Source organism: Somniosus microcephalus, unplaced genomic scaffold (genome assembly GCF_052327205.1).
Source record: "Somniosus microcephalus isolate GS21.2 unplaced genomic scaffold, FLI_Smic_1.0 unresolved_chr9, whole genome shotgun sequence".
In the NCBI taxonomy this organism is placed as follows: Eukaryota; Metazoa; Chordata; class Chondrichthyes; order Squaliformes; family Somniosidae; genus Somniosus; species Somniosus microcephalus.
The window spans coordinates 34,554,354-34,580,019 of NW_028225187.1; the positions used below are offsets into that span (position 1 = coordinate 34,554,354).

Consider the following 25,666-nt stretch of genomic DNA (forward strand, 5'->3'; position numbering starts at 1 on the left):
TAGAAACATAGAAGATAGGAGCAGGAGTAGGCCATTCGGCCCTTCGAGCCTGCTCCACCATTCAATGAGATCATGGCTGATCATCCAAACCCCAGCACCCGGTCCCTACACCAACAGCCATCCCACCCAAGCCCTATCCCTGTAACCCCATAACCCCATGTATTTAATCCCTCCTAACACTAAGGGCCAATTTTTATCATGGCTATCCCTCTCGCTATCCCTCCATGACCGCGCCCTCCTGTTGTTCTGCCACCTTTCATCTCTTCACTTTCGGATACTCTGCCCTCCCAAATCTCTATCTACCAGAAGATCTTTCTTTCTCTCTTTCTCTCTCTCTCTCTTTCTCCACTTGGCCCCTCGAGCCTGCCCCGCCATTCAATAAGATTGTGGCTGATATTGGGCTCCCCAAAATTGCCTAATCTCTCCTCATAACTCAATATATTATATCTATATATATATATATATATATATACACACACACTGGTGTAACAGGTCAAATTCATGTTCAGAAAGTGTTTGTAGTAGTTTTATGTGCTGACAGGTCAGCAATAACGTGAACTCTATTTCAATCTACAGATATACTGCCTGGCCTGTTCAGTTTTTCCCTCATTTTCTGTTTGTATTTCAGATTTCCAGCATTCCAAGTGTTTTCCTTTTCTCTAGCTGACTTTCTTTCTTTCTTTCTTTCTTTCTTTCTCTCTTTTGTTTACTTTCTTTCCTACTTTCCATCTTTTTTTCTGTCGGTCATTCACTCTTTCCTTGTTTCTTTCTTTCTTTTTTCTTTCTATCTTTTTTCATTCTTTCCTTCTTCTTTCTTTTTTCTTTCTGTCCTTTCTTACCATCTTCTTCTTTCTTTCTTTTTTCTTCTTTATATCCTTCTTTCTTTCTTATTTGCTCTTTCTTTCTTTTTTCTTCTTTATATCCTTCTTTCTTTCTTATTTGCTCTTTCTTTCTTTGGTTCCCTCTTTCTGTCTATATGACTATCTCGATGTATGCATCAATCTCTTTATTTACCTGACTTTCATTCTTTCTTTCATTCTTTCATTCTTTCATTCCTGCATTCTTTCATTCATTCTTTCTTTGTTTCTATCTCTTTCGTTATTTATTTCTTTTTAATTTATTTTTCTCTCTTCCTTTGTTTGTTTCTTTCTTGTGCTCATTCTCTATTTCTTCCTGTCTTTTTCTTTCTTTGCAACTATCTATTTTTGCAACAGTCTAGAACAAAATGCATTAACATTTATACCCACGACGAAACACAAAGTGACATTTCAAAATGTTTTTCTCGGTGTATACGATCTGTTTAATTATGTAGTAAAATAATTATGTTTGTTATTGTTTGATAATTTTGAATCAATTTGCATTTTGTGCCTTACCTGTACTGAATTACAAAGGTACACCTAATTCTGGGAAAGAAAATCTGATGGCAATTTCGGAAGTGATAACATGTGAGCTCTGGGAGCATTTGGTTAATGCGACAAGTCAACCGGTTATTGATAGGCAAAAACTTTTCAATGATTCATTTTTTTCTCTTTCAGTTCATTTCCAGGCGTTGTTCGGACAGAAAATAATATGTAAGTATGCGACATTAAAATGAATAGTCAATTCATTAATATAGGCATCAGCTGGCAGAAATTAATATTTCATAGTTGGGATTTCGTTTAACTCCAGGGCACACCGATCTAATGCAGGAAGTGTTGTGCAACATCCCGCAATTGTTTCTTAAATTCTGATATTACCCCCAAAAAATTGCACTTATTTGAAAAGCGATCACGGCTTGTACGCATTTTGTAAAATTGTATTTATTAACACTGTCCATCACTATTATTATATAGGGCTCGACATTCATCTCGGGCGGGGCGCAAAACGGGCAGCATCGGATCAGCCATCCGTTATACGCAGCGCCTGATATTCAGTATTTGGGTGGATCAATTGGTTGGCGACCCTTTCGGGATGCCAAATTCGCTGGCGCTAATTTTAGCGCCCCGAAAATGTTAACGCCCCTCTGCTGGAAATTCATTAGTAGTGTCCCAAGCAGAATGTGGAGAGCGACTGGAAGTGCCCCACACCCTTCTTGGGCTGCCATAACTGATGATTGGCGGGATACGTGCAACAGCGCCACGCACGTTGGAGCATACCGCTGCCTCATTGCAAGACTCCTCCCCTGATTAATAGAGAGGGACCTAGCGCCGCACGTATCGGGGCCCTGCTAGACCACCGGGGAGCGGGGTGCAGTAAAAACAGCCTGGTCTGCCCCTGTGGCCGCTAATGGGAGGCGCAAATCCACCAAATTTACTAGTTTCTAAAATGACTGCAGTTGCACTTTCCTGTTATGTTGTTTGAAACATCATGTTACTGTTACAGTAATTAAAAAACTGCACATTAATTCCAATGATCTAGAAAGCGGAGAGCTCGTTTACCATTTCAGTGCGGGGACATACATTGGTAAAGGGCAGGCTGAACTTAGGTTATTGCAGTGATATTGATGTTAATTGATTGAAGCTTTTCGGTGTTTAATCTCTTTTGACTGTGCTTTCCTCAGATGATTTATCGAAGCCAATCGTCACTGTGAATCCACCATATGAAGTCATTTTAGACGGAGAGACAATAACTATGACTTGTCGCTGTCAGTGTCCCCTCACAATGAACCGTTGTTACCGAAGGCAAGGTTTATTCAAGGAACTGGACGCTCCTGAAGGACAATGTTATACCTCTTATGATTTCATCGCAGACCATGGCTGTCAAAATAGTTACTCATGTGTATGTCTACACTCAGAGAATGAACAATGGAGATCTTCAAGACCGAGCAACACTATTCAGATAATTATTCGAGGTATGTTAACAAAACCTATTCTCCCAATGGGATTAGAATAAATTGTGCTTACTCAGCAATCAAACGATCCAGTGGAACAGAAGGACACTTGGGCTGCAGTTACATTGGACATTGGGTGTTAGCTTTCAAACCCAACCTCTTTACATGGTGTGAGCGGATTTCTTAATGGTTACCGTCACAGCAAAGGGTATTCCGGTGACAATAACTCCACTTATGATTCACGCACGATTTTTTTTTCTATTAACAAATTTAGCACATCCACTATTAACATCATTACTCTCTTTTTATAAATACATAGCAAAAAAGCTTTTTTATACCATGTTAATTTTTATCAAACCGGATGTGGCCTGATCATATTTGGTAGCCTCCGGTCAATGCATTTTCCTTCAGCCGATTCATACCCACACAAGTTGACAATTCTAGTACATCAGCATGTTGTAGTTTCCGGTCAATTCCCAGTCCTTCTGCCGATGCAGAAAATAGTATAAACAGCCCAAGGCCTTACTTCAATCTTGAACACTTGCTGCTGCTGAGTGAAATATGTATCTTTCCCGCTCTCTCACACTCTCGTTCTCTCTCCAATGATGCCATCCACGTTTCTTTGCTGTGCACTGAATGAAATAAAACTGCAAACATTTAAAGCTGATTTACCCGAGTTCCACAAGCCAACAGAATCAGATAAATGGAATACCAACAGAAAATGCTGGAAAAACTCAGCAGGCCGGCCAACATCCGTGGAGAGAAAATAGAGTCAACTTTTCGGGTCAAAACCCTTTGTCAAGACTGGAGAAGCACAGGAAAGAAATAGATTAAAAGGCCAGGCTGGGAGAGAACAAAAGAGAAGTGAAGAGACATTAAGAGGTATTCAAAACGAGACGAGATGGTGGTAGGACTAGTGGAGACAAAGGATGGCTCTAGTTTAGGTGTGAAATGCGCTGGCAGAATGGGAGACAGCTGCCATGTGGGAGAGAGAAAAAGGAGCATGAAAAGGGTCAAAACAAAGGTGTGGATAAAAAATCAGTAAAAATGTAATAGGGGCCGAGGTTATGATCTGAAATTGATGAACTCGATATTGAGTCCGGAAGGCTGTAAAGTGCCTAATCGGAAGATGAGGTGCTGTTCCTCGAGTTTACGATGAGCTTCCGTGGAACAATGCAAGAGCCCGTGTACAGTGAGGTCTGAGTGGGAATGGAGCAGTGAATTAAAATGACAGGCGACTGGAAGCTCGGAATTGTGGTGTATGTGCCTTTAAGAGCCCCCTGTGTACTGTAATGCCGGTAATGGCCACTCGGGCTATATAAGCCTGTATATTGTCTTGTATCTGTTAGTTCACCTCCAGACTTTGTTCAGTAAACACCTGTGAAAACCAACTCCTGCCTTCCGTGTCTCCATTAACACATGGATACAACAGGGGTCATCCTTCAGGACTGAACGGAGGTGTTCCGCAAAAGTCACTCAATCTGCATTTGGTCTCCACAATGTAGAGGAGACCACATCGTGAGCAGCAAATACCGTATACTAGATTGCAAGAAGTACAAGTAAATCGCTGTTTCACCTGGAAGGGGTGTTTAGGGCCCTGGAGAGTGGGAAGGGGTGAGGAGTAAGGGAAGGTGTTGCATCTCCTGCGCTTGCATGGGAAGGTGCCGGGCGAAGGGGAAGGGGTGTTGGTGGTGATAGAGAAGTAGACTAGGGTGTCTCGGAGGGTGTCGTCCCTATGGAATGATAAAAGAGGAGGGGAGGGGAAGATGCATTTGGTGGTGGCATCACTTTGGAAGTGGCAGAAATGGTGGAGGATGATCCGTTGAATGTGGAGGCTGGTGGGGTGAAAGGTGAGGACAAGGGGAACCCTATCCTGGTTCCGGGTGGGAGGGGCAGGGGTGAAGGCAGAAGTGCGGGATATAGAATGGACACGGTCGAGGGCTATGTCAACCACGGTAGAGGGGAATCCTTGGTTGAGGAAAAAGGAAGACATGTTGGAAGCACTTGTGTGGAAGGTGGCATCATCAGAGCAGATGTGGCGGAGACGGAGAAACTGGGAGAATGGAATAGAGTCCTTACAGGAGGCGGGGTGGGAGGAAGTGTCGTCCAGGTAGCTGTGGGAGTCAGTGGGCTTGTAGATAAATGGAATATCTGCCTCAGAATGGGAGGGTCATTTAAAGCATTGAGCCAAAGGATGGTCGGGTTGTACAGATTGAATGGAGATGTACAGTAAGCGGCTACACAGTGGTCATTATAGAAAACAGAAAAAAAACAGACTGAAATAAATGCCTCGCATAAAAGAAATAATCAGCACATTCTCGTTCATCCTGTTTTCTATCTGTCCTCTTGTAAGTAATAACAAATACCAATGTATGCATTGCAAGCAAGGCGACAGATTCTGTTTTTTATAAAAGTCTCCTCATATATCATTGAGTAGACTTCTGACACACCATTTCATACAGTATTTTTAATACAGATGAACTCCCGGAGCCGACAATCTACATGGACCCAGATTCCGGTGCAGTTTCAAAAGGGGAAAATGTTGCCATTTCCTGCAAAGGTGACATTCGCTCCAGAGGAGGAACATTTCTCTTGTTTAAAGATCACAAGAGGAACCCTGTACAGTCTCGTAAAGTGAGTGGCGATGAGCGGAATGTGACCATCAACATAATTACCCGAAGCGAAGGCTTTGTCGGAAATTACAGTTGTCGATATCAAACAGAGGTTGCAGGACGTTCGAGGGATTCACCATTCAGTAAAGATGTCCTAATTACGGAGAAAGGTAGGGACCAACACATTTCAAAACGACGTTGTATGTTCTTGTATCTCAATGTCTGTCTCGTTCGCTCATATATTGTTTAAATAGGTGACCAGTTCCCTTTCAAATCGGACTGAGATGTACCAATTTCCGTGTAATAGATGAATGGGGATCGGTTTCATAAGGCCCATTAATTCGGGTCTCCGTGGGTGAGAACACACTGGGTACTCACCCGTAAGCCCAATGGAAGTGCCAGTTTCGTGCATGCACTGCGTATGCGTGGGAAACCGTCACTTCCGTTCCCCTGAAAGATGGGGTTCAGAAGTCGAACGCGTGCACACGAGAGGCTGCGTGTGCGCATCAAACTTACCATTATTTTGCAGGTTTTCCCGGGAAGGTAAGTCTCCAGCAGTTAGACATGTAAATAGCAGTCGCAAGGCCTACTTTTCACAAGGTAAATGGTGAATTGATTAAAATTAAAACATTTTTTCCACAGGTTTATTATTTTTAAATACTTTAAAGAAAGGTAAGTTAATTTTTAGCCCCGTTAGAAAATAATGTTATTTTTTTCAAAAATGTAAATTATTGTTTAAAATAGTTATTTCATGTAATTTATAGTTTATATAAAAGAATGTGATTTTTTAAAATTGATTTGAAGATTTATTGATGTTTTGGGGCTTATATTATTTATAGGTTTGACAGGCCTGTCAAACTTATGAATGGATCATTCCCTGCTGCCATTCACTCTCCATGGCCCCTGTGATACCAGGGGATGCATCGAACTAACTGCGCCCCTGGGATACGCAAGCACCACGTGCCGAAGTTGGAGGAGGCCCAGGTTCAGAATCCCACACGGGCCCACAGCTCAACGGCTGGCGCACAGGTTAAGTGCAGGTCGGGGGCTTGCACCCGTGGGAAGCACCCGTCCCGAATTTCTGGGCCAATGTCTTAATCTTTCCATTTTTTGCTGCATAGCCTGCAGAAGATAAACCACCCACCTGTTTTCCAAAAATAATGGTCACGAAGTAAACGCTGGATGAGTTATAAAAACTTAGAAACATAGAGGATAGGAGCAGGAGTAGGCCAATCGGCTCCTCGAGCCTGTTCTGCCATTTAATGAGATCATGGCTGATCATTCAAATTCAGTACCCTGTCCCTGCATTCTCCCCATATCCCTTGATCCCATTAGCCTTAAGAAATATATCCAACACTTTCTTGAATTAGTTCGCTTTCTTTCTATATATGCGTAGAATTCCCAGGTAACTCCCGATTTCATCTTCCACCCACTTTACGTTGGTCCATCACTATCTGAAGACAGCCCACATACCAGGGAGTGTCTGGCTGTGTACCTTCAATGCGGCCTAATGGGGTGAACAGAAGATCTTCCATTTGACTCCAGCAAGCGAGCTGTGCCCAAGATCAATAAAGTGTGCAAAATAAATAGGTATACTTAGGCGCTCCTCCATTTACTGCAAGGCCTGATTGACGTCGAATGCTGATCCTAAAGTTTTACAGCCAAACATTTTCCAGTACACCTTTCAAGTGGATTGGCTCAGAAATTGAATTACATTCATACTTCAGAGATGGTACAATGCAGATTTACTAGGATATTGCCTGGTATGATGAAATACAAATATGAACAACAAAAAATCCTTGAAATATTGAGGCTTCATTTATTAATGAACATTACGCAGCGATTTGGTGCAATGTTTACAATTATATAAATATGAAAGAAAGGCTGATAGAAGCAAAATGTTCCCAATAGATATGATTAATAACGAAGGGGTCAGAAGTGCAACTCTAAATGTAAGAGAGCGAGAAAAACCTCTTTAAACTGAGAGATGTGAAGATATGGAATTCACTATCAAGGATAATGGTTGAGGAACAAATCTCATCATCAGTCATTGTTACTTTATATGAAATGTTGATGAATGTATTTGCGAACAGGATTGTGGAAATGTGATTCTAAGTATTTGCTCAGGTGACGGGCCAACACAGTCAGAGACTGACTTTGCCGAATGACCTGTTTCCTTGTAAGTTCTGTGCATTTTATCTAAGAATTGTACGTGGAATCGGAGCCTCGCCTACTGGGCCCCATGTGTTCCTGTGTGATGATACTTTATCTGCTCTCATTGACAATGCATGATAAAACTGAACTTCATCACAGAACAACTGAATTGTGGCTAATGGTAGTCAGTGCATCTAACTAAGATCCGAGGCCATTGCCAAGAGATTCCAATCATTATCGTTTCTGTTTCAGAGCAAACTCAACCCAGTTGCCACAACTTTCAAAGTTCCCTTTTACTGTTTAGACTGCCCGGTCCCAAATGATTCTTCTCACATCACATTCAGTGACCAAGGCATCTCAGGAACCGTGTGAGGACTCCGCTAGTTCCTGCTGTTGCCAAGGTTATCAGTCCTTCCTGTAGCAGCTTGATTTTCAGATGTCAACGAATGTTCCCTTTCATCCCCAAACAAGGTCGCCTTCCTTTGGTTTCACACTTGCAGCCGAAAGTCGAAGGCGTCACAAGGAAAAGCAAGATGCCTACCTACAGCATCTTGCAATTATATAGCACCTTTAAAGCAGTATAACACCCCAAGGCGCTCCACATGATCATAATGGGACTAGGCCCGACTGCGATTCTAGGATGAAGACAATATGACATTGCGTCAAAGAGATTAGCACGATTGGATAGGCTGGTGTTGCTTTCTTTGGAACAGAGGAGGCTGAAGGATGAATTAATTGAGGTGTATAAAATTATGAGGAGCCTATATAGAGTGGATAGGAAGGACCTAAACCCTTAACAGAGTGTTCAATAACCAGGGGACATGGAATTAAACTAATTGCTAGAAGGATTAGAAGAGAGTTGAGGAGAAATTTTTTCACCCATGCGGTGTTGTGGGTCTGACACCCACTACCTGAAAGGGTGGTAGAGGCAAGAACCCTCAGCACAATGAAAAATTACTTGGATATGCACTTGAAGTGCCGTAACATTCAGTGCTACGGACCAAGAGTTGAGAAGTGGGATAGGCTGAATAGTGGTTTTTCAACCTATCTGTAAGTGTTTGCAATTGAACAAGATCGGACCTTAAAGCATAGTTATTCATGACCAAAAATTATTTTACATGATTATCTTCCACTTAAGTAATAAAATTTCGTTCAGTGCCCAACACGACTTTCGACATAGAGTGGAACTTTTCAATATTTATCAGTTTTATCAGTTTAATCTGATGCATTATATCTTCACCTACATCACTTAATAATATCTGCCATTTGCCTCACATAACTCACATTCCTATTTAGAAGAGTGGCCAATACCGACAATGCCATGGGGAATCCAATTCATGGGTTAACTGACATTGACTGCACCGCAAAACAAGTTAATGGTGTTAATTCCTTCCTATGTGCCCCCAGTTCTCTCACTGTGTGCCGTCTGCAATGTTAGAACATATGGACATTAGAAATAATTGCTGGAGTAGGCCATTTGGCCCTTCGAGCCTGTGCCACCATTCAATGAGATCATGACTGATCTTCTGCCTCAGCTACATTCACCGGCCATATCGCCATATCCCTTGATGCCCTTACTAGTCAGAAATCTATCGACTTCTGTCTTGAATATACCCAATGACTGAGCCTCCACAGCCCTCTGGTGTAGAGAATTCCAAATATTCACCACCTTCTGTGTGAAGAAATGTCTTTTCATCTCAGTCCTGAATGGCCTACCATTTATCCTGAGGCTGCGGCCCCTGGGGTCTTGAATCCAAAGTGAAGGGAAACATTCTCCGAGCATCCACTCTATCAAGCCCTGTAATAATTTTGTATGCTTCAATGAGATCCCCTCTCATTCTTCTGAAATCAAGAGAATACAGGCCTAGTTTATTAAATCTGCTTTCATACGACGGACCTGCCATCTCAGGAATCAACTCTTGAACCTTTTTGCACACTCTCTGTGGCAAGTACAACCTTCCTTAGGCAAGGAGGAATAAATTGTACACAGTACTCCAGTTGTGGCCTCACCAAAGCCCTACATAATTGGAGTAGGACCGCCTTTACTCCTGTACACAAATCCTCTTGTAATGAAGGCCACCATGACATTTGGCTTCCTAATGGCTTGCTGCACCTGCACATTCACTTTCAGTGACTCATGTACAAGGACACCCAGGTCCCTTTGAGCATCTGCATTCCCAATCTTTCACCTTTTAGGAAGCAATTTGCCTTTCTGTTTTTTCTTCCAAAGTGGATAACTTCACATTGATCCACATTATATTCCATCGACCATGTTCTCACCCACTCACTGATCCTTTCGAGAGCCCCTTGAAGTCTCTTCGCATCATCCTATAGTTTGGCGACCAGATCTGCACACAGTATTCCAGCTGTGGCTTAACTAGCGTTTTGTACAGCTCCATCATAATCTCCCTGCTCTTATATTCTATGCCTCGGCTAATGAAGGCAAGTATCCCATATGCTTTTTTAACCAACTTATCGACCTGTCCTGCTGCCTTCAGGGATATATATACATGCACACCAAGGTCCCTCTGATCTCCTGTTCTTCATAGGATCCTACCATTCAACGTGTATTCCCTTGCCTTGTTATTCCTCCCAAAATGCATTGCATCACATTTTCAGGGTTAAATTCCATTTTATAGTTTCCTGTAGCCTGAGGATTCCCTCCTCGCTATTTACCACTCCAACAATTTTATTGTCATCTGCCAACTTTCTGATCATACCTCCTACATTCGTATCGAAATAATTAATGTACACTACTAACAGCATGGGACATGGCACCGATCCCTGCGGTACACCACTGAACAGAGGCTTCCAGTCACAAAAACAACCTTCAACCATCACCCTCTGCCTCTTGCCACTAAATCAATTTTGGATTCAATGTGTCAAATTGCCCTTGATCCCATGGGCTCTTACCTTCTTCACCAGTCTCCCATGTGGGTCTTTCTCAAAAGCTTTACTGAAGTCCATGTAGACTACAGCAACTGCACTACCCTTAACTACACACCTAGTCACACCCTCGAAAAATGCAATCAAATTGGTTAGACATGATCTCCCCCTGACAAAGCCATGCTTACTATCCTTGATTAATCCTTGCCTCTCCAAGTGGAGACGAATTCTGCCCCTCAGAATGTTTCCAATAATTGCCCTACCACTGATGTTAGGCTCACTGGCATGTAATTCACTGGTTTATCCCTACTACCCTTCTTGAATATGGTACTACGTTAGCTGTTCTCCAGACCTCTGGCACCTCCCCTGTGGCCAGAGAGGTTCTGAAAATGTGTGTCTGAGCCCCTGCAATCACCTCACATAGCAGCGTGGGATAGATCTCGTCTGGGCCTGGGGATTTATCCAATTTTAAGCCCACTAAAATTGCTAGTACCTCCTCCCACTCAATGCTAATTTGTTCAAGTATATCACAAACCCCCTGCCTAATTTCTATGCCTAAATCGTCCTTCTCCATAGTGAACAGAGATGCAAAATATTCATTTAAAACCCCACCTACATCTTCTGGCTCTACAGACAGGTTGCCACTTTGGTCCCTAATGGGCCCTACTCTTTCCCTAGTTATCCTCTTGCCCTTAATATACTGATGAAACACCTTGGGATTTTCCTTTATTTTGCCCGCCAGTGTGTTTTCATGCCCCCTCTTCGCTCTCCTAATTTATTTTCTATGTACGCCCTTGCACTTTCTATACTCCTCTAGGGCTTCCACTGTTTTTACTCCTTTGTACCTTCCAAAAGCCTCCCTTTTATTCCTAATGCATTCTTGCATATCCCTTGACATCCAAGGTTCCCTGAAGTTGTTGGTCCCACCCATGATCTTTACGGGCACATATTGGCGTTGTACTCTATTTCCTTTCTGAAAGATTGCTCTGATGTGGATTTTCCTCAAAGTAGCGGATCCCACTTTGGCAAGATCCTGCCATATCACATTAAAATCGGCCTTCCCCCAATTTAGAACCTTTATTTCCGGTCAATTTTTCTCCTTTTCCATGACTAATTTAAATCTCACCGAATTATTGTCACTGTCACCAAAAGGCTCTTCAACTGACGCTTCTACCACTTGCCCAGCTACATTCCCTAGAATTAGGTCCTGTATCGCCCCCTCTCTTTTAGTACTTTCTACATGCTGGCTCAAAGAATTCCCCTGGCTGCACTTTAAGAATTTCGCAACCACTAAGCCTTTCACACTCTGACTATCCCAGTTAATATTGGGGAAGTTGAAATCTCCTACTATTATTACCCTATTATTGCTACACTCCTCTGAGATTTGCCTACATATCTGTTCCTCTCTCTCCCCCAGACTGTTTGGGGGCCTATAGTACACTCCCAGCAAAGTGCTTGCCCCCTTTTGGATTTTACGTTCTACCCATATGGCCTCATTAGAGGAACCTGCTAATATATCATCCCTCCTTACAGCAGTGATTGACTCCTTGATTAATGGCCCAGTAATTCGGGTCGGGGGCTTCCCATGGGTGCAAGCCCCCGACCTGCACTTACCTTGCACGCCAGCCGTTGAACTGTGGGCCCGCGTGGGATTCCGATCCTGGGCCTCCTCCAACTGCCGGCGCACAGTGCTCACGTATCCCAGGAGCGCAGTTAATTCTATGTATCCCCTGGGATCCCGTGGGCCATGGGGAGCAAACGGTTGCAGAGAATGCTTCAATCATAAGTTTGACAGGAAGACCTGTCAAATCTATAAATACTATAAGCCCCAAAGCATCATTAAATCTTCAAATAAAATTAAAAGAAACATCACCTTTTTTAAATAAACTATAAATTACATGAAATACCTATTTAAAAAAATAATTACAATTTTTGAAAATAATAATGTTATTTTCTAACGGGGCTAAAAATTAACTTAACTTATTTAAAGTATTTAAAAATAATAAACCTGTGGAAAAAATGTTTTATTTTTAATTAATTCACCACATACCTTGTAAAAAGTAGGCCTTGCGACTGCTTTTTAAAAGCTTAGCTCCTGGAGACTTACCCTCCCGGGAAAACCTGCAAAAATAATGTAAGTTCGATGCACACGTGCAGCCTCTCTGGCGCATGCGTTCGACCTCTGTGGCCTAGAAATTCAGTTGGGCGCGCCAGCCGTTAGCGCCTTAGGAGGAGTAGATCTCGAGCGTTAGGTGCTTAGCGCCCGGGTGCAGCGCAATCTGTGCCTCGCCCCAACTTCAGTAGACATTTAGCGCCGGCGCAAAGTCTTAGCGTGCGCCCTGCTGCGCGCGCAGATCATGAAGTCATTTCATCGTGCAACGCCCTTTGTGCACCCGGAACCGGAACTTCACTTGTGCGCCGGGCGGCCCTAACGACTGTGATGTGGAATGGTACACAGCTGAGGTGGGCCGCGGGGAGCGCAAATTAAAGGGCACTTACCCTGCACTATAAAGGCCAGCCATTTTGCAGCATTCACTCTTGTGCAACGGTCTTTTGGAGAGAGACCAAGGAAGAGAGCTTACTGCTTTGGCCCAACACTAGGACAGGTATTTTTGGCTCAGGCCAGAGCTTAGCAATTGTCTTTGCCTTCATTGAGATCTCAGTGTTTGCCAGCATATAATGGGGGCTGCATTGGGTGCCAACGCTGAGTTTCAGCCTTATACCGGAAGGGCTTACAGATGCCGTGAGAGAGTGGCAGTCCTGGCTAGACGCAGAGGGGGCAACAGGCGTCGCCAAGTGAGGCCTTACCTACCCAGGGTATACGGCCAGCAGTCCTCCTATCTGACCATGTCTGCCGCGCAGTGTGTTAGGAGGCTGCGATTCAGAAGGGAGGTGGTTGCAGACATCTGCCAGCTGCTGCACAGAGATCTGCGTCCACAGCTGATGTGCAGGACGTCTCTGTCGGTGGCAGTGAAGGTGATGGTGGCTCTCAACTTCTATGCCACCGGCTCCTTCCAATCCGCTGCTGGGGACATCGCTAACATCTCCCAGTTAGCCGTGCATTGCTGCATCCGCCAGATGACCAATGCCCTATTCAGAAGGAGACGTCAATTCATCGCCTTCCCCATGACCCTGGAGAAGCAGCAGCAGCGTGCAGTGGGATTTGCAAGAATAGCGGGCTTCCCCATGGTGCAGGGCGCCATTGACTGCATGCATGTGGCTTTGTGGGCACTTCTGGAGCATGCCGAGGATTACCGCGACCGGAAGGGCTACCATTCCCTCAACGTACAGCTGGTGTGTGACCACAGGCAGCGCATCCTAGCTGTCAATGCCCGCTTTCCAGGCAGCAGCCACGATGCCTTTATCCTGTGACAGACAACTGTGGCTGACGTGTTCCAGGCACAGCCTCACCCAAGTGGATGGCTTATCGGGGACAAAGGCTATCCTTTGTGTACCTGGCTCATGACCCCACTCCGCGCGCCCACGACCCCTGCTGAAGAGGCATACAACGAGAGCCATCAAGCGACTAGGAACATCATAGAACAAACAATCGGCGTCCTCAAGCAATGGTTCCGCTGTCTGGATCACTCCGGTGGAGCCCTCCAGTATTCGCAGGAGCGAGTCTCCCAATTCGTCGTCGTTTGCTGCATGCTGCACAACCTGGCTATCCGCAGGTCTCAGGCACTGCCACCTCACGTTGGACCACCACCTCAGGAGGAGGAGCAGGAGGAGGAGGAGGACGAGGAGTACCAGCCCAGGAGGGAGGCAGAAGGTCCAAGGGCCGCCCGTCGGCGGCTTATTGATCGTCACTTCTAGGCCCACTGTCAGGGAATGCCTTGTGCCAATGAAACAACATGATTGCAGCCGCTCCGCAAGCCGTCAGCCGGTTAAGGCAACAAACACTTCAAAGATCAAACATGGACAATGTGAATAAATAAAATGCTTTATTGTACAAACTCAGGGCCCTTCCCACATGAAAACCAAAAACAGACGAAAGCCCCAAAAAACACTCACACACATGACTCACTCCCAAACCTGGGGAGCACTAACAAAAGATGTAAACAAAAATGGCCTTCATCCTCGGCCTTCACAAAACACACATTCCCGAAAACACAACATTAGGACACACCCTCTACTTAGTGGCCCGCGAGGGCGATGCCTTCTGCCAAATTTGGCGGCCCCTGCACGCCCTGCTGCTCCTCCTCAAAGTGAGGCCATTGGCTGCTGCAAGGCTGGGGGCAGGCTCCTGAGGGGCACATGTCGTGACGGCAGATGCACTTGGGGGTCGGCCTAGACGAGGTCTGGCCCTCGAGGGGCCGGCTGGTGAATGCTGCAGCTGTGGCTGGCCAGCATCAGTCGCTGCAGCAGCTCCTGGCAGCTCCACTGGGGGAGTGGCAGTGGCGGCTGGAGGAATGGGGCAAGCAGGCGGATGGCAGGCACTCGCTGTTCACCTGAGACACTGGCACTCGGCCGGGCCAGCACTGCAGCATGCGCACCAATCTGCCGAGGGACAGACGCTGTGCTGCTGCAGCGTGCCGGGTGCCCTGGCGATGCCTGGCTGACACAGCGAGTGTGGCAGCAGTGAGTGCCCGTGTTGCCATTTCCTGCAAAGGTGACATTCGCTCCAGAGGGGGAGCATTTCTCTTGTTCAAAGATCAGAAAGGAAATCCTGTACAGTCTCGTAATGTGAGTGGCAATGAGCGGATTGTGACCTTCAAGATAAATACCCGAAGCATAGACTCTGTGGGTAATTACAGTTGTCGATATCAAACAGAGGTTGCAGGACGTTCGATGGATTCACCATTCAGTAAAGATGTCCCGATTACGGGGAAAGGTAGGCACCAACACATTTCAAAACGAGGTTGTGTGTTCTTGTATCTCAATGTCTGTCTTGTTCGCTCATATATAGTTAATATAGGTGACCAATTCCATTTAAAATTGAACTGAGATGTACGAATTTCCATGCTATAGTTAACTGGGGATCTGTTTTTGATCTATTGTCTTAATCTTTACATGCGTGCTGCACAGCCTGCAGAAGCTGTGCCTGTTAGACTCAAATAATGGTCACGAAATAAACGCTGGATGGGTTAGTTAACTCGATATGATAGCAAAATACTGCAGATGCTGGACATCCAAAATAACAACAGAAAATGCTGGTAAAACTCAGAAGGCATCCGTGGGGAGAAATTTGAGTCGACGTTTCGGGTCTAACCCTTTTTCAAAACTGGAAAGGAAATGAAATAGATCGAAAGGCAGGGCTGTGAGAGGACAAAAGAAGTGGAGAGACATTAAGAGGTATTCAAAACGAGACGAGATGGTGATAGGACTAGTGGAGACAAAAGACGGCTCTAGGTTAGGAGTGAAATGCGCTGGCAGAATGGGAGACAGCTGCCATGTGGGAGAGAGAAAAAAAAGGAAAGGGGGGGAGGGAAAAACCAAAACAAAGTGGTGGATAAAAATTTTTTTTAAAAAGTAATAGGGGCTGAGGTTATGATCTGAAATTGTTGAAATCGATATTGAGTCTGGAAGGCTGCAATGTGCCTAATCGGTTAGTTAACTCTCTTTATTTATGTGCGTAGAATTTCCGGGTAACTCCCGATTTCATCTTCAACCCACTTTGCATTGCTCCATCACTATGGGGGAGAGCAGCAGCGGAGGAGGAGCCCGGCTTAAAAACCAGTGCGAAGGCAGAGGCCCGACCAGTTCGGGGGAGAGCAGCAGCGTAGGAGGAGCCCGGCTGAAAAACCAGTGCGAAGGCAGAGGCCCGACCAGTTCGGGGGAGAGCAGCAGCGGAGGAGGAGCCCGGCTTAAAAACCGGCACGAAGGCAGAGGCCCGACCAGTTCGGGGAAGAGCAGCAGCAGAGGAGGAGCCCGGCTTAAAAACCGGCGCGAAGGCAGAGGCCCGACCAGTTCGGGGGAGAGCAGCAGTGGAGGAGGAGCCAGGCTTAAAAACCGGCGCGAAGGCAGAGGCCCGACCAGTTCGGGGGAGAGCAGCAGCGGGGGAGAGCAGCAGCGGAGGAGGAGCCCGGCTTAAAAACCGGCGCGACGGCAGAGGCCCGACCAGTTCGGTGGAGAGCAGCAGCGGAGGAGGAGCCCGGTTTAAAAACCGGCGCGAAGGCAGAGGCCCGACCAGTTCGGGGGAGAGCAGCAGCGGAGGAGGAGCCCGGCTTAAAAACTGGCGCGAAGGCAGAGGCCCGACCAGTTCGGGGGAGAGCAGCAGCGGAGGAGGAGCCCGGCTTAAAAACCGGCGCGAAGGCAGAGGCACGACCAGTTCGGGGGAGAGCAGCAGCGGAGGAGGAGCCCGGCTTAAAAACCGGCGCGAAGGCAGAGGCCCGACCAGTTCGGGGGAGAGCAGCAGCGGAGGAGGAGCCCGGCTTAAAAACCGGCGCGAAGGCAGAGGCCCGACCAGTTCGGGGGAGAGCAGCAGCGGGGGAGAGCAGCAGCGGAGGTGAGCCCGGTATAAAAACCGGCGTGAAGGCAGAGGCCCACCAAATCAACAGCAGAGGAGAGAGGTAAAAAGTAATCAGTGTGTGACGTCACCAGGAAGCAGGTAAGTGATAGGTTGGTGAGTATTTCTCTCTTTTCAATACAAGCTTGACTTCTGTGGTGTGAAATTTCTAGGGTCTCTGGTGTAGTGGGGACAGTTAGTAAATAAAGCGCCCTAGAGTATACCTTTAACTGGGGTATTGAATAAATTTTTTAATTAATTAAAGGAGTAATCATGGCAGGAGAGCTCAGACCCGTGTTCTGCTCCTCTTGCTCCATGTGGGAAATCAGGGACGCTGCCAGTGTCCCTGACGACCATGTGTGCGGGAAATGCATCCAGCTGCAGCTACTTGCAGACCGCATTGCGGCGCTCGAGCTGCGGGTGGATGAATATTGGAGCATGAGCGATGCCGACAGGCTCGTGGATAGCACGTTTAGCGAGTTGTTCACGCCTCAGGGTAGGGCAGCACAGGGGGTGACCATCAGGCGGAGCAACAAAGGCAGGCAGGTAGTGCAGGGAACCCCTGCGGCCATCCCCCTTTCAAACAAGTATACCGCTTTGGATACTGTTGAGGGGGATGACTCACCAGGGGAAGGCAGCAGCAGCCAACTTCCTGGCACTGGGGGTGCTCCTGCTGCCCAGGAAGGGGGGAAAAGAGTGGGAGATCAATAGTGGTAGGGGATACTATAGTAAGGGGAACAGGTAGGCGTTTCTGTGGCCGTAGACGTGAATCCAGGATGGTTTGTTGCCTCCCTGGTGCCAGGGTCAAGGATGTCACTGAGCGGCTGCAGGGCATTCTGGAGGGGGAGGGTGAACAGCCAGTGGTCGTGGTCCACATTGGTACAAACGACATAGGTAAAAAGAGCGATGAGGTCCTGCATCAAGAATTTAGGGAGCTAGGTGACAGATTAAAGAGCAGGACCTCAAAGGTTGTAATCTCTGGATTACTCCCAGTGCCACGTGCTAGTAAGTATAGGAATGGGAGGATAGAGCAGATGAATGCGTGGCTAAAGAGTTGGTGTATGGGGGAGGGTTTTACTTTCCTGGATCACTGGGCCTGCTTCTGGGAAAGGTGGGACTTGTACAAGTCGGACGGGTTGCACCTGAACCAGAGCGGGACAAATATCCTTGCGGGGAGGTTTGCTAGCACTGTCGGGGGGGTTTAAACTAACTTGGCAGGGGGATGGGATACAGAGGGGAGCTGAAATAGGGGGGGATGTGCTGCCAATTATAGAGAAAAAAACAAGTCAGCTTGGTAGACAGGGCAAATATATAAGGGCAAGGCTGGATGGCATCTGTTTTAATGCAAGGAGTCTTGCAAATAAGGTGGATGAACTGAAGGTGTTGATAAACACATGGGAGTATGATATTGTTGCTATCATGGAGACATGGTTGAGGGAAGGGCAAGACTGGCAGCTCAATATTCCGGGGTACAGAATCTTCAAGCGAGACAGAGGGGGAGGTATAAGAGGAGGGGGTGTCGCAATATTAATTAAGGAGTCAATTACTGCAGTAAGGAGGGATGATATATTAGCAGGGTCCTCTAATGAGGCCATATGGGTGGAGCTTAAAAACAAAAAGGGGGCAAGCACTTTGCTGGGAGTGTACTTTTGGCCTCCAAACAGTCAGGGGGAGAAAGAGGAACAGATATGTAGGCAAATCTCAGAGAAATGTGCAAATAATAGGGTAATAATAATGGGGGATTTCAACTTCCCCAATATTAACTGGGATAGTCAGAGTGTGAAAGGCTCAGAGGGTGTAGAATTCTTAAAGTGCATCCAGGAGTGCTTTTTGAGCCAGCATGTCGAAAGTCCTACAAGAGAGGGGGCGGTACTGGACCTAATTCTAGGGAATGTGGCCGGCCAAGTGGAAAAAGTGCTAGTAGGTGAGCACTTTGGTGATAGTGACCCATAATATGGTAAGATTTAAGGTGGTCATGGAAAAGGACAGGGATGGGCTGGAAATAAAGGTTCTAAATTGGGGGAAGGCCGATTTTAATAGGATAAGGCAGGATCTGGCCAAAATGGACTGGGATCAGCTACTTGTAGGAAAATCCGCATCGGAGCAATGGGAGGCTTTCAGAAGGGAGATTGAGATCATACAATGGCAACATGTTCCCGTAAAGGTCAAGGGTGATTCCAAAAGCCACAGGGAACCTTGGATATCAGGGGATATACGAGAATGGATTAGGAAAAAAAGGAGGGCTTTTGGTAGATACAAAAGGCTAAAGACGGAGGAAGCCCTAGAGGAGTACAAAAAGTGCAGGGGGATACTTAAAAAAGAAATTAGGAGATCAAGGAGGGATCATGAAATAACACTGGCGAACAAAATAAAGGAAAATCCGAAGATGTTTTATAAGTATATTAAGGGTAAGAGGATAACTAGGGAAAAAATAGGGCCCATTAGGGACAAAAGTGGCAATCTGTGTGTGGAGCCGGAAGATGTAGGAGGGGTTCTAAATGAATATTTTGCATCTGTTTTCACTATGGAGAAGGACGATGTAGACATAGAAATAGGGCGGGGGGACTGTGATATGCTCGAACATATTAACATCGTGAGGGAGGAGGTATTGGCGGTTTTAGCTGGCCTAAAAATGGATAAATCCCCAAGCCCGGATGAACTGTATCCCAGGCTGCTGTGTGAGGCAAAGGAGGAGATTGCGGGGGCTCTAACACATATATTCAGGACCTCTCTGGCCACAGGGGATGTGCCAGAGGACTGGAGAACCGCTAATGTAATACCATTATTCAAGAAGGGTAGTAGGGAAAAACCGGGGGACTACAGGCCAGTGAGCCTAACATCAGTGGTAGGAAAATTATTGGAAAAAATCCTGAGGGACAAAATTTGTCTCCACTTGGAGAGGCAAGGATTAATCAGGGATAGTCAACATGGCTTTGTCAAGGGAAGATCATGTCTGACTAATTTGATTGAATTTTTTGAGGTGGTGACTAGGTGTGTGGATGAGGGTAACGCAGTGGATGTGGTAAACATGGATTTAAGTAAGGCCTTCGATAAAGTCCCGCACAGGAGGCTGGTCAAGAAGGTAAGAGCCCATGGAATCCAGGGTGCCTTGGCACATTGGATACAAAACTGGCTTAGTGGCAGAAGGCAAACGGTGATGGTCGAAGGTTGTTTTTGTGACTGGAAGCCTGTGGCCAGTGGGGTACCACAGGGACCGGTGCTGGGTCCCTTGCTGTTTGTGGTCTACATTAATGACTTGGATATGAATGTAAAGGGTAAGATCAGTAAGTTCGCGGATGATGCAAAAATTGGTAGGGTGGTAAATAGCGAGGAGGGTAGCCTCAGTCTGCAGGACGATATAGATGGGTTGGTCAGATGGGCGGAACAGTGGCAAATGGAATTTAACCCGGAAAAGTGTGAGGTGATGCACTTTGGGGGGACTAACAAGGCAAAGGAATACACAATGAATGGAAAGACCCTAGGCAAGACGGAGGGTCAGAGGGATCTGGGTGTGCAAGTACACAGATCCCTGAAGGCGGTGGAACAGGTGGATAAGGTGGTAAAAAAGGCATATGGGATACTTGCCTTCATTAGCCGAGGCATTGAATATAAGAGCAAGGAGGTTATGATGGAGCTGTATAAAACACTGGTTAGGCCACAGCTGGAATACTGTGTGCAGTTCTGGTCGCCCCACTACAGGAAGGATGTGATCGCATTAGAGAGGGTGCAGAGGAGGTTCACCAGGATGTTACCAGGGCTGGAGCGCTTCAGCTATGAAGAGAGACTGGGCAGATTGGGTTTGTTTTCCTTGGAGCAGAGGACGCTTAGGGGGGACATGATTGAGGTGTACAAAATTATGAGGGGCATAGATAGGATGGATGCTGAGGAGCTTTTTCCCTTAGTAGAGGGGTCAATAACTAGGGGGCATAGATTCAAGGTAAAGGGCGGGAGGTTTAGAGGGGATTTGAGAAAAAACTTTTTCACCCAGATGGTGGTTGGAGTCTGGAACTCACTGCCTGAAAGGGTTGTGGAGGCAGAAACCCTCACAACATTTAAGAAGCATTTGGATGTGCACTTGAAATGCCATAGCTTACAAGGCTACGGGCCAAATGCTGGAATATGGGATTAGATTAGACAGGGCTTGATGGCCGGCGCGGACACGATGGGCCAAAGGGCCTCTATCCTTGCTGTATTACTCTATGACTCTATGACTCTATGACTATCTGAAGACAGCCCACATACCAAGGAGTGTCTGGCTGTGTACCTTCAATGTGGCCTAATAGGGTGAACTGAAGAACTTCCATTTATATGCAGCAAGCGAGCTGTGCCCACGGTCAATAATATGTGCAAAATAAAGAGGTATACTTAGGCGCTCCTCCATTTACTGCAAGGCCTGATTGACTTCGAATGCTGATCCTAAACTTTTACAGCCAAACTGTTTCCAGGACTCTTTTCAAGTGGATTGGATCAGAAACTGAATGACATTCATACTTCAGATATCTTGCTGCAGTTGTACAGGGCCTTGGGGAGACCACACCTTGAGTATTGTGTGTAGTTTTGGTCGCCTTATCTGAGAAAGGATGTTCTTGCAATGGAGGGAGTGCAGCGTAGATTCACCAGACTCATACCTGGGATGGCAGGAATGGCGTATGAGGAGAGATTGGGTCGATTGAGCTTATACTCGCTGGAGTTTAGAAGAATGAGAAGGGATCTCATTGAAACGTTTAAAATTCTGACAGGACTGGACAGACTAGATGCAGGAAGGATGTTCCCGATGGCCGGGGTGTTCAGAACCAGGGGTCTCAGTCTAAGGATAAGGGTTAAGCCTTTTAGGACAGAGGTGAGGAGGAATTTCTTCACCCAGGGAGTGGTGAACCTGTGGAATTCTCTACCACAGAAGGAAGTTGAGACCAATTCATTTAATATAATCAAGAAGGAGTTAGATATATTTCTTAAGGCTAAAGGGATCAAGTGACATGGAGAGAAGGCAGGGACAGGGTACTGAATTTGCATGATCAGCCATGATCTAATTGAATGGCGGAGCATGCTCCAGGGGCTGAATGGCCTACTCCTGCTCCTACCTTCTATGTTTCTATGTTTCTATGGTACAATTCAGATTCACTCAGATAGTGCCGGGTATGATGAAATACAAATAAGAATTAAAAAATCCTTGAAATATTGAGGCTTCCTTTATTGAAACAATGAACATTACGGGGCGATATGAGGCAAAATTTCACATTTAATAAAGCATGGGAGAAGACCGATAAAACCAAACTGTTCCCAATAGTTATGATTAATAATGAAGGGGACAGAATTACAATATTAACTGTAAGAGAGCATGAACAAACTCTTTATAGCACGAGATGTAGAAGATATGGAATTCCCTATCAAGGATAATGGTTGACGAAGTAATCAGTCAAGGTTACATTATATCGGTGGATGAAAGAAAAGCTGATGAATGGATTTGCGAACAGAGTTGTGCAAATGTGATTCAACTATTTGCTCACCAGTTGGGTCCGCACAAATAAAGACAAATTGTGCACAATTTGATCTAAGTATTGTACCTGGACTCAGAGCCTTGTCTACTGGTACCCACACATTCCTGTGTGTGGGTCTGTGTGTGATGATACTTTATCTGGACTCCTTTACAAAGCATGATCAAACTGAACTTCGTCACAAAACAACAACTGAATTGTGACTAATCATAGTCGGTGCATCTAGCTAAATCTGATGCCATTGCCAAGAGATTCCAAACTTTATCGATTCCATATCGCAGCAAACTCACCCCAGTTGCCACAACGCTCAAAGTTCCCTTTTAATGTTTAGTCTGCCCGGTACCAAGTGATTCTTCTCACATCACATTCAGTGACCAAGGCATCTCAGGAACCGTGTGAGGACTCCCCTAGTTGCTGCTGTTGCCAAGGTTTTCAGTCCTTCCTGTAGCAGCTTGATTTTCAGATGTCAAGGAATGTTCCCTTTCATCCCCAAACAAGGACGCCTTCCATTGGCTTCATCCTTGCAGCAGAAAGTCGAAGGTGTCAAGAGAAAAAGCAAGAGGTCTATCTGTAGCACCTGGCAAATATATAGTGCCTTTAAAGCTGTATAACGTCACAAGGCGTTTCCCATGATCATAGTAGGACTAAACCTGACAGCGAGTTTAGGAAGGTGACAATAGGACTTTTCGTCAAAGAGATCAGCACGATTGGATAGGCTGGTGTTGTTTTCATTGGAACTGAGGAGGCTCAGGGGCGACTTAATTGAGGTCTATAACATTTTGAGGAGCCGAGCTAGAGTGGATAGGAAGGACCTATACCCTTAGCAGAGTGTTTGTTGTGGCAAAATAAAATTAATGAAATCAGCACACTAGTCTGTAAATGGTAAAATAGCCAAGCAGTGTTTTAAAATCCAGAAAATACAAAATTATTCAACAGTACGATACAAACAATCTGTGGAGGTACCTATACACTGATCAGGGAGTACAGCTTAGAGTTCCCGCAGCTCGTTCCTGGCTGACTCTCTGATTGTCTTTGGTCTCCGCTATTTAAGCATACAAAAACCATGGCAGGCTCTAAAGCCCGCATGCACATTTGCTAATTGGCTGATTCCCTATCTCGGGTCACATAACCTTTCGCCTATATTTATTGTCACATGATCTCCTGATGTTTTATTTCGTCACCCTTAGTAAAACCACATGTCTGCATTTCTGTTTGACTGTGCCCCGTGTGGTTTTACTTAACTCTACGTTCCATTGCTTGTGGTTGGTGCTTCTGTACCTGTTTTATCTAATCTTGCAAAGCATCAAGACCTTGCGCTCAACATGTCTGAACTGTCTCCGCTGTTGTCTCGTGTGCAAGCTGCATTGTTAACCTCTTAAATCCTGAAGGGTGCCAATGCTTCACTTCTGAGCCATATGCAAAGCCTCTTTATTTCTGACTGTTGTTGCCAGGCAGAAATGCCTTGACTACTTATTCTTACCCATGAAGCTATGCTTCCACTAATAGTGATTTCTAAAAATCCACGTCAGTGTTCAATAACCAGGGGACATGGAATTAAACTAATTGGTAGAAGGATTAGAGGAGAGTTGAGGAGAACTTCTTTCACCCAGAGGGCGGTGTGGGTCTGGAACTCATTGCCTGAATGGCTGGTAGAGGCAGGAATCCTCATCACATTTAAAAATTACTTGGATATGCACTTGAAGTGCCGTAACCTACAGTGCTACGGACCAAGAGCTGGGAAGTGGGATTGGCTAGATAGCTCTTCTTCAACCTCCCTGTAAATGTTTGCAATTCAACGAGTGCCGGTCCTCACGCATAGTTATACATGACCAAAAATGATAAAACATGATGGCCTAGAAATTCAGTAAGGCCCCGCCAGCTCGCTTGTGCCCAGAAGTTACCGCTGGGCGCGGAGCCACTCGCGCCCGTCGGATATTCAGTTTCCGCTCCCCAACTCGAAGGCGGCTGCTGTTCAAGGGTGTGGCCGCCCCCGCTTGGGGCGCTGAAACTGAATATCGGCACGCGAGGTGCCGCAGCGCCACCCGCTGCGGGGCGGCAGGCTGCGGTACTGCAGGCCTTCCTCCCTCTCTTAAGGGGGAGGTGCCTGCAACAGCGAGATCGCCGCTCGCTAGTGCCGGCAATTGAGCCCGGCACCACGGAGAAGTGCCGGGCTCCCGGAAAACAGCCGGAAATGCCGCGGGGGGGGCGGTGGAGGAGGCCGGGGAAGGAGGTGCGAGCAGGCGGCCACCGAAAAAGTGGCCGGCCGCACCTCCACCTTAACTCGCCCCACTAAGGCTGCAGGACGGCCCCATCTTCACATCGTTGTTTGCGGTCGCTGCGGAAGAGGCAGCCGCAAATAAATATGGGGGTCGGGCCGGTAGCGGGGCGGAACCGGGGCACTGCGCACACCAATGATGTGATCGGTGTCGGCGCAGCGCTACCGGCTACCGCCGCCATTACCGCAGCGCTGAATATCAGCGCAAACTCCTCTAGTGGCGCAGAAGCCCTCTTTGGGCGGTAACTGGGCGCAAAGCCCACTGAATTGCTGGCCCGATGTCTTCTACTTAAGTAATAAAAATTCAGTGAGTGCACAACAGACGTTCGAAATAGAACAGTGCATTTCAAAATTTATCAGTTTATCAGGATAATCTGATGCATTATATATTCACCTATATCACTTAATAATATCTGCCATTTGCCTCACACACCTCACATTCCAACTGACAGGAGTGGACAATACCGACAATGCCACGGGGAATCTAATTCATGGATTAATTGACTTCGACTGCAGCGCAAAACAAGTTAACGGCATTAATTGCTTCCTTTGCCCCCCAGTACTCTCACTGTGACATACCTGTGCAATGTTACAACAAGAGTATGAATACGTGAGAACCGAATCGAACCGAATTAACATTGACCAAGCTGTAAAATTCAACAAGATTCACTGCAGACAAATAATAGCAGTAGTTGCTTCAATCACCATGTTTAAGAACGTCGCAAAAGCATTCCCTCCATTCATGATCTCTGGCAAATGAGTTCTAAAGGAACACATTAAGCATTTTGAAGGACAATCTGTTAAAATCCTACAATTATTACCCTGAATATAATGTCATTGTGCTGACTTTCTTTAGGAATTTGTCAGTTTTCCAGTTAATTCAGGGGTTTGAGTAATTTTGGTCCATTTCCATTGTGTGCGGCCACTTAGTGGATATTTGGTACATAGCAACTGCAGTAAAGCACAGTAAAGTGCAGTAAAGTAAAC

The 25,666-nt window shown here is 46.1% G+C and overlaps 1 protein-coding gene across 1 annotated transcript in view; it reads left to right on the top strand.

The window, feature by feature from the left end:
• Positions 1 to 1,420: 1,420 nt before the first annotated feature.
• LOC147085054 (osteoclast-associated immunoglobulin-like receptor) overlaps positions 1,421 to 25,666 on the top strand; it is a 33,091-nt gene continuing 8,845 nt past the window's right edge. Inside the window, exons 1-3 of the mRNA XM_085979413.1 lie at positions 1,421 to 1,571; positions 2,540 to 2,830; positions 5,286 to 5,591. Coding sequence (XP_085835539.1) covers positions 1,421 to 1,571; positions 2,540 to 2,830; positions 5,286 to 5,591 — 748 coding nt within the window. The remainder of the gene's footprint in view (positions 1,572 to 2,539; positions 2,831 to 5,285; positions 5,592 to 25,666) is intronic.